Source organism: Octopus bimaculoides, chromosome 1 (genome assembly GCF_001194135.2).
Source record: "Octopus bimaculoides isolate UCB-OBI-ISO-001 chromosome 1, ASM119413v2, whole genome shotgun sequence".
NCBI lineage: Eukaryota > Metazoa > Mollusca > Cephalopoda > Octopoda > Octopodidae > Octopus > Octopus bimaculoides.
The window spans coordinates 159,792,081-159,801,774 of NC_068981.1; the positions used below are offsets into that span (position 1 = coordinate 159,792,081).

At 35.3% G+C, this 9,694-nt stretch overlaps 1 protein-coding gene across 5 annotated transcripts in view; it reads right to left on the reverse strand.

Moving 5' to 3' along the window:
• LOC106884424 (cyclin-dependent kinase 10) overlaps nt 1–9,694 on the reverse strand; it is a 37,754-nt gene that overhangs the window by 7,180 nt on the left and 20,880 nt on the right. For 4 of the 5 annotated variants that reach the window (XR_008265332.1, XR_008265333.1, XM_014935803.2 and 1 more), the window contains exons 12-15: nt 8,406–8,455; nt 5,830–5,919; nt 5,103–5,155; nt 2,401–2,479 (exon numbers count right to left, since the gene is read on the reverse strand). Coding sequence is in view for 2 of the 5 variants with exons in the window: in XM_014935803.2 (XP_014791289.1) it covers nt 2,401–2,479; nt 5,103–5,155; nt 5,830–5,919; nt 8,406–8,455 (272 nt within the window). In the remaining 3 variants the exon portion in view is untranslated. Of the gene's footprint in view, nt 1–2,400; nt 2,480–4,380; nt 4,526–5,102; nt 5,156–5,829; nt 5,920–8,405; nt 8,456–9,694 lie in introns of all 5 variants that reach the window. The other variant, XR_008265336.1, reaches the window with a different exon arrangement.

A 9,694-nucleotide genomic window follows, 5' to 3' on the forward strand; every position in this document is an offset into this window, starting at 1 on the left:
ATAACAAAGATGAAATCTAACGAAATTCTAAGGATTTAATGATAGTTATGTATGTGTTTTTTCGTGTTTTGTTCGAATGGTAACCACTCCTGAAGAAGTGCCAAATGTCTAAATCCAATGGACCAGTCACTGGATAAGTTTGGCACATAAATGTTAACATAGAGTGGTGAATAAATCTATATATCGAATTTGAAGTCTCTGTCTCTTTTGAATATGAAAATTTAAAAGTTAAAAACCTTATAATATAAATATAAACTGTGAGAACGACCCTTAAGGAATCTAGTTAATGATCCCCTAAGGTAAGTTCTTATGCTATATTAGTAACGGTTGCTACATCCTCTGGAAAACTATTATATATATATATATATATATATGTGTGTGTGTGTGTGTATATATAGATGAGCATGTACATTATATGTATATAAAATCATCATAATTTAACATACACTTACCTATGCTTGCATGGGTCAGACAGAATTTGTTGGGACAGATTTTCTATGGCTGGATGCCATTCCTGTTGCCAACCCTTACCTGTTACTAAGCAAAGTAATATTTCCCCATGGTTGAATGTGATTTCCACAAAAGAATGGAAACAAACAACATTGCTTGAATGATGGTGATGCTCATTTCCAACCAACATAAAATATCAAGACAAGGTTACACACACACACACACACACACAAAACAGGCAGCTTTCTGTTTCCATCTCCTAAATCCACTCGTGCCTTGGTCAGCTTGGGACTGTAGTGGAATACACTGGCCCAAAGTGTCATGCAGTGGGACTGAACTTGAGACCACATGGTTAGGAAGCAAGCTTCTCAACAAGACAACCAGGACTTAGTCTATTCATAATTCAATTAGAATAATTTAGTTCCTAACAAGATGAAAATTAAGTATTGTCCTTAGCTAAGTAGAAATACAGCAGCTTTTTAAGAGCAGGCATGGCTGTGTAGTTAAGCAGTTTGCTTCCCAACCACAGGGTTTCTGGTTCAGTCACACTATGTGGAACCTTGGGCAAGTATCTTCTACTATAGCCATGTAGCAATCAATGCCTTGTAAGTGGAATTAGTAGCTGGAAACTAAAAGCCTATTATATGTGTGTGTGTCCCACTACTACTTGACAATTGGTGTTGGTTTGTTTATGTCCTGGTAACTTAGCAGTTTGGTAAAAGACACTCACAAAATAAGTACCTAACTTCAAAAATATAGGTACTGTGGTGGATTTGTTTGACTAAAACCTTCTAGGTGGTGCCCCAGTGTGGATGCAGTCCATTGATTGAAACAGGTAAAAGATAAAAGAAAATGATAAATGGAAACTGTATGAAAGCTTGCTGTGTTTGTGCATGTGAGAGAGAGAGAGTCTTCACACCAGCACCATTTCATGACTTTGTTTATGTCTCCCATGAACAAAATGCCTGGTGGTACTTCAGTGAACAAAAATGTGGTATAAATACCTAACTTGAAAAGCAGTTAAAAGTTGATACCAAGAAGAGCATCTGGCTATAGAATACTGTCTTAAGATCTTTTGTCCAACCCATCCAAAAGGAAGAAGATGTATGTACCATATTTTCTCACATGCAAGTCAAATTTTTTAGATCAAAATTTACAGCAAAGAAATACAGGTTGACTTATACCCCAAGTATATGTGAAATGAAGTAGAATTTGGAAAGATAGTGATGATGTTTGAATGTTTACATTACATATGACATTAACTTGTAAGCAAGAAAATACAGTAAAAAGAAAACATTACAAATTTCATAATTACCCTGCTTCAATAATTTTTAAAAAATACATGTGCAGGAATGACTGTGTGGTTAAGAAGCCATGTGGTTTTGGGTTCAGTCCCTTTGTATGACACTTTGGGCAAGTGTCTTTTATTACATCTTGAATTTTTCCCCAAGGCAAACCACAGTAGAAATGGCCTTTTTATTGGTTGGATATGTCGCAAATATATTTGAAATGATTAAAAAATTTGTTTATTTCACAACAATACTTTGCATGCCAACCATGTATTTTGTCATGGCCTAGAAGCCACAGCACACAATCTGAAGATGATTTATACTGATTTCTTAGAAGGAAGCAAAAGTTCCAGTCATTTCAGAGTTGTCCCTCTTGGTATCTAATACTGATGAGAGCATATAAAGATCAAAATGCGTATCCTACTTCATAGGAAGCTCTCTAAAATAACTTCAGTGTTTTACACTTTTTGTCTAAAGTGAGAACTTTTCTCCCTAGCAAACTGCAGTGAAACTGGCTGTTTTACAAGTCAAATATGTCTCAAACATATTTGAACTGCCTGAAAAATGTGTTTATTTAAAAATTACTTTTATTTTAATTTACTGAATATTAGAGATAGAAATATAACCAAAAAAAATTCGATAAAAGTTGTCAATATCTTACTTCTCTTCAATTTTTCTAGGTGCAGCTCTTCTCTTCAGACGGTGCTGTGGAAATGATGGCATCATGCCTGGATCACATGCTGGAAGTATAATATTATGGAACAGTGCTTAATGATTTAAAAGAATATAAAAAAAATAGCAGAATATACTTTAAAATTTAAAAATAATAATAATAATAATAATAATAATAATAATAATAATAATAATAATAATAATAATAATAATAATAATAATAATAATAATAATGATAATAAGGTGCCTTAGGTATAATAAAAAATATTCAGACAAATACATAACAAAAACACCAGGACTTACAAATATATATAACATACAGAAAATTGCACTACTGGGCACTGCACACATCCTACATAAAACACTTTCAATACAGTAACCATAAGAGCATCACAGCAAACCACAGCACATACCCAAGGCACACAGAGCTGCGCTCGGTAGTGAAGTGAAAGCACGTTATAAAAATAAAACTACTGAATAATAACAATAATAATAATAATAATAATAACAATCATCGTCGTTTTAAGGTCTACTTTTCCAACCATAATCAATCAACCATAATACTGTTTCAAATATTTGTAGCCCTTAGTCAAAGACGACTGTGAGTAATGTAGGGAAGCAGACATCCAGAAGATCTGGCTATATGGAAACTGAACTGGAGGAGATCATTGGGAGGGATTGAAACTAAAGGTTATAAAGCAGGCAGTCATTTATGTCAGCCTACATTATATATGAGATCTTAGAACTGAAGATAGTAAGTTGGTAGCTAGCAGAGTCAGAAAGATTATATTTTGGAAGAGTATGAGATACATCAATGTAAATAGGATAGGTGAGTTATTATTAATTATGAATACATGATTTGTGGAGACAAAACTGTAATACTTTCAATACTCAACACCAAACAAACAGCAATCAAATAATACTTTTAGTACAAAATGAATGATAATTTATTTATTTATCGATTTATTTATATGGGATTTGACTACAGAGAACATGTGACAGCTTTTAAGAAATGAAAATAGCATGCTTTGCTAGATGGTTAATGTCAGTGTGCATGTATGACAAACTGTAAATAATTTAAAAGAAAAATTGGGTATAACAGGCAACAGATGTAGTGTGCAAGAGAGAAAATTGTGCTGGTGTGGTCATATGAGGCATATGGATGAGTACAGCCACATAAAGAAATACCAAACTCTAATTATGGGGGAACCAGTGGAAGACCTAGGAAGATGTGAGACAAAGTGGTGAGAAAGGATTTTCAGATGTTGAGCCTCCCTGAGGAGATGACAAGGGACCAAGACTTCTGGCAAATTGTTGTGCTTGAGAAGACATGTTGAGCTAAGTAAAATATATAAAGACAAGCATGTTCTTTACAGTTGTCTCCCACTCTCTCTCTCAGCCAAGAATCTTGGTCTTGCAAGCTTGTGGGTGCTGGTGCCACATAGAAAACACCTGTTTCCGTGCCATGTAAAAAGCACTTATACCAGTGTCACATAAAAAATACCTGTGCTGGTTCAACATAAAAATCGTCCATGCTGGTGCCATATAGAAAACACCCATGCCAGTGCCACATAGAAAGTACCTGTACCGGTGCTACATGGAAAACACTTGTGCCAGTGCCATGTAGAAAGTACCCATGCCAGTGCCACATAATAGCACTGGTGCTGGTGCCACATAAAAAGCACACAGTACATTCTATAAAATGGTTAACATTGGGAAGGGCATCCAGTCATAGAATCTATGCCAAAACAGACAATTAGAGCTTGGTGCAGCTCTCTGGCAAGCCAGCTCCTGTCACACCATCCAATCCATGCTGGCATAGAAAACAAACATTAAATGATGATGATGGTATCACTAATGTCAAGTTTTTGTTTTCTAAGTTCAGTCAGTTGTAGACCTTTATAATTAATGGATGAGATAATGTAGCACTAGTAAAGCAAAAGTTGCTTCACTATAATTATTTCAGTACCTCAATGTCTGGGTTTCATATCTTACAAAGATTCACTGTTTTTCATTTCCCCTGAAATGTAGTACAGGTACTGAACCTCTTATCCGGCAACCTTGGGACCGGAGGTGATCCGGATTCCTGGATTTTCCGGATTTCTGGACACAGGCTAAATATATAATAAATATAAAATAAACAACGAAAAGTAAAGAACAAACTTGTATAACATTTACAAATTAATACATTTCTAAAGCAGGGTCTGCTTGATCTTTATTAAGCCACTTAAAAATTCTTAAAACCAAGTCAAAGCAGCCATGCAGCGAACTGCTACAGCCCGTTAAATTCAAAGCTAGTCAGTTTCAAAAATAGCCAGATTTCTGCTAATTCTGGATTTCTGGATTCCGGATAAGAGGTTTGGTACCTGTAACATAATTGCCGATAATATACAAGAAAAATAATCAAATTTTCTTAACTAATCCCTTTTTTTTGTATTTAAAGAAATCAATTATTATGAATCTATTGAATTAATTCAAAGTGCATAGTAATTTTACGTGAAATTAATAACCTCAGTTCAATTCTTACCAAACCCCAAATGATTAGGAATGGTGTGCATTTTCCAAGATATTGTAGAATGGAAAAAGAAAAATTCTACAAGCACTTTATCAGAGTTTTTACACTGATCCCCACCAAAAATGGAATTTATTACTGAAGAGTAATTGATATATTTTAGTAACAAATATACATACGGTATGGCTGTTCCTTGAAGTAAGAACTCTCAAGGCAATCTTCAGCAGTGGCCCTAGAAATAAAAATGTTGCCAAGAAATAGAAATTTGAAATTGATATTAATAATGATTATCATTCCATTAAAGATAGTTGTGAATAATTTTTATATATACACCTTATAAGATTACACACACACACACATAGATGTATGTTATAATAACCCTACAAAGTGGATTACATACTGATACACAACTCCAAGATTCATTCAATTAGAACGACCTTTACAATCTTGCAAAAATTTTGACTGTTATATATTCTTCTATCAAAGCCCTATGCTGACCAATGTCTTTAAAGTAGAATTTAGTAGACAAAAACTGAGCAAAAACCTGTCATATGAATAGATTTGTTAATCACTGTTTCTCTATATCAGTAGAGGCCAAATTTGTCTAAGCATGCAGTTGATAGTGAATACTCGTAACTGATGATACACAAAGATGCAGAAATCTAGACTTAGTACTGTGACTGCTGCTGCTGGACGATTTTCATCTGCTACTGATATATGTCTGTGCTTTATAGCACTATTCATCTATATGTGATGTTTTCTCGAGATGAATACCACAGTTTTAAGGCTTTCTACATGATATCCATGTTAAGTAAGGTATACAGACTGCTATTCTGAACAAATACTGCTTCCATCACTAATAACAAATAAAATAAATATAAAAGAATAAGTTTTGTAAATTCTTACCTCTTATTTGGGTCATACATGAACAAGAAATTCAAAAGACGTATACCTGCTTCAGAGAGCCATGGAAAAGTATGACGTAGATTGTTGTAACTTTAAGAAAGATAAAATAAGAAACAAACTGAAGCAATTAAAATCTTTTTTAAAATAAATAAAATTTCTATAAATAATACAACATTATTTATAAATATGCTAAATTGTATGTCAGTCTTACTTGATATATAGGAACTTGTGTATACAAACAATGTGTATACAAAAGGTGTAGTGAGATTTGTGGCTGACTGACAGAGAATTAAGATTTCACATGTAAAAGATAAACAAGGAATTCATGGTAGATGACTTTTGAAAATACGTCCAAGAGTTGTTCAGGTGGTTTTTGACAATTTCAATAAAATAACCAGACATTCCTGGAATTAATAATTAGCTGCTGGAAACAGGTAGCCAACCATTATTTCATAACTGAATAATTTCAGTCTAATGATAAAAAAGAGAGAAAAAAAGGTCATAAGAGTGCCTTTGCAAGTACCTGGAATTCTCAGTAGGGTATCTAACTGAAAATTCCACCACCATCATCATCATCATCATCATTTAATGTCCGTTGTCCATGCTGGCATAGGTTGCATGGTTTGACTAGAGCTGGCAAGTTGGGGAGCTGCACCAGACTCCAGTCTGATTTGGCATGGTTTCTATGGCTGGATACCCTTCCTAATGCCAACCATTTTATAGAGTGTGCTGGGTGCGTTTATGTGACATTGCTTGGTTGCTCTTAGATGGTTCCACATGGGCACTTTTACGCGACACCGCACGGGCACTTTTTTTGTGTGGCACCACCTGGACACTTTTATGTGATGCAGCAAAGGTGCTTTTACATGACACCATCACGAGTGCTTTACACCACCAGTAGGATCAGTCTTAAGACTTCTGCTGTGGGGTACAAGTTTTGTTGAGTACGGCCAGGTACCAGGTATTTCTGTCCTTTGTCATATTGCCTGAAAGGTTCAGCTTCTTGAGATCTGACATCTCATTTTAACAGATATATTTACTAAAATTACATAAAAATATCTTGAAATACTAAAGAGTAAATTCATTCAATAAAATCGCCATTGGCTTCAACCACAGCCTCCAGACGACTTCGGAATCTCCTGCAACTCTTCTGGACAGTCTCCTTGTTTAAGTTGGCGAATGCTGCCATAATCCTTGCCTTCAGTTCATCTTTGGTGTTACAGGGAGTTTTGTTGGTCTCTCACTCAACTGTGCCCCATGCATAATAATCAAGGGGGTTGCAGTCTGGGAAGTTAGGTGGCCAGATGTTAGGGGGTGATATGGTTGCAGAAATTGTCTGACAGTCATGACTGGGTTCTCCTGCTTGCATGGCATGGTGCAGAGACCTGTTGCCAGATATAGGGTCATCCAGCAGCCACCCTCTTGATCCAGGGCAGCACTACCTCCTCCAGGCACTTGATGTAGGCCTCTGTGTTGAGTCTGAGGCCATGTGGGAAGATGAATGGAGGCATAATGTCACCACCACTAGTGATCACTCTAAACACCATCACGTTGATTGGATGTTTGATTTTTATCACTCTCAATACATGTCCTCAGAATGCACTGTCCTCAGATTGACACCCAAACACTCTGAAATGTTTGTAGTGGAGCTTCTGGCATGAATACCAAGCAATACAGCATGTTGTTTCCAAATTTCTGGCAGAGTGAATGGTGTCATAGTGCTATTTTTCTCACAGATGGTGCCTAACTGACCCTACTATACTGTGTAATTGACAAAATCAAAAACAAAGAATGCGCATGCGCGAAATTGAAATTATAAAATGGTGTCAATTTACCCATTGCACCCCGTATATATACATATATGTGTGTGTGTATGTATATATATATATATATATATATATATATATACATATGATGAGCTTCTTTCAGTTTCTTTCAAACAAATCAACTCACAAGGCTTAGGTTGACCTGAGGCTATAGTAGAAGATACTTGGCCAAGGTGCCACGCAGTGGGACTGAACCTGGAACCATATGGTTGAGAAGCAAACTTCTTACCACACAGCCACACCTGCGCCTAAAAATACTTAAAATCTTTCAAATATATTTTCTATCTGTTTCTCAATAACCAAATGAAAGAATGATTACTGGACACTAATGATTTGGCATGACTGACTAAACATTCAATTTATTTTGGCACTGGAGGCACGCACATGCATGCAGGATTATACACATACAGATAGAGAGATGAGAGAGGGCGGGTTTACAATTTATTAATTGAATACAATTGACATAAACACACATACACATGAAAAGGAATATGCTCACAGACATAAATGGAGAGAGAATGAAAGAAACATTGAAAGAATGTCTGTGAAATCCACCAGTGTTGAATCAGCCAAAACAGCTGTGCCAAGACATCTCATACCCAACTAAATCATGCTGACCAGCAAGCAGGCCATGGTCTGATAAATTGTTGTCTGGTACCTATCTGAGATTTATTAAGTTACAGTCTGTCTTGTTCCTATATATTCAGGTTCTTACTAAACGCATAATAAAATTTACAAAATTGAACTCACGGTTGATTTTTTAGAGTAAAATGTTCAAGAGCTGGCAATTTGGACATTCCCTGGTAAAAAGATAAACATATGTATAAGAAATGTTAAATTATAATATTTAAATATGCAAGTAGAGAGAAGAAAAAGGAAAAAAGTAAAATGTTAGAGGAGCTGTGGTGGAGTTTATGAATCAAATTGATTTGTTTATCAAAAGCAAAATAAAATTTCTCAGTCATCTTTTTTTTTCCCAATTTAAAATTAGTATTTACTCAGTCTCTTCATTTTGTCTTGTATTCATTTTTGACCTATTTCATCCAAGTTTCTATGCTAGCTTGGATTCCAAGAATCACGAGAAACTGAATGTTTTAGTCTTTTTATTTGCATATAAATAAAAGGACTAAGCATTTTATAAATGTATACCCTTCCAAATGATAATCAACTGAAAGAGGTGGAAGAAATATTTATCTTGAAATTTATGCAAATAGTATCATAAAAATGAAAGAAAAATTAGGAAAAAAATATAAGTATTAAAATATGATATAGAAAAAGCTTGTGAGCATTACAGAGAGAGAAAATATATGCTCTGTCACTCTCATTTTTGGTTTCAGTCACTAGACTGTGGACATGTTGAGGTATCATCTTGAAAGGTTTAGTTGATGAAATTGACCACAGTAGTTACTCTACAGGTCCCCATTTTGTTGAACTGCTAAATTATAGGAATGTAAACAAACCAAACCAGTTGTCAACTGGTGTTGGGAGAGACAAACACAAACACAAAGGCCACACACGTACATATATATATGATAGATCCATTGCGTGAGCAGAGGAACTGTAGCATAGAAATTTATGGCTATCATATAATACACACATATACATATATATATAACAAAACAGGAAGTTGGAAAATTTTTTGGTATTATTTTTTCACCATTACACATGTTTCATTTACTAATAGGAATTACAAACTTTTACATGTTAGATAAACAAGTAAGAAATTTCCTACCCTACCTACATAATATTATATATACAAATATATATATCATCATCATCATCGTTTAATGTCCGCTTTCCATGCTAGCATGGGTTGGATGATTTGACTGAGGACTGGCAAACCAGATGGCTGCACCAGGCTCCAATCTGATCTGGCAGAGTTTCTACAGCTGGATGCCCTTCTTAACGCTAACTACTCCGAGAGTGTAGTGGGTGTTTTACATGCCACTAGCACGAGGGCCAGTCAGGCGGTACTGGCAACGGCCACGCTCAAGTGGTGTTTTTTACATGCCACCTGCACAGGAGTCAGTCCAGCGGCA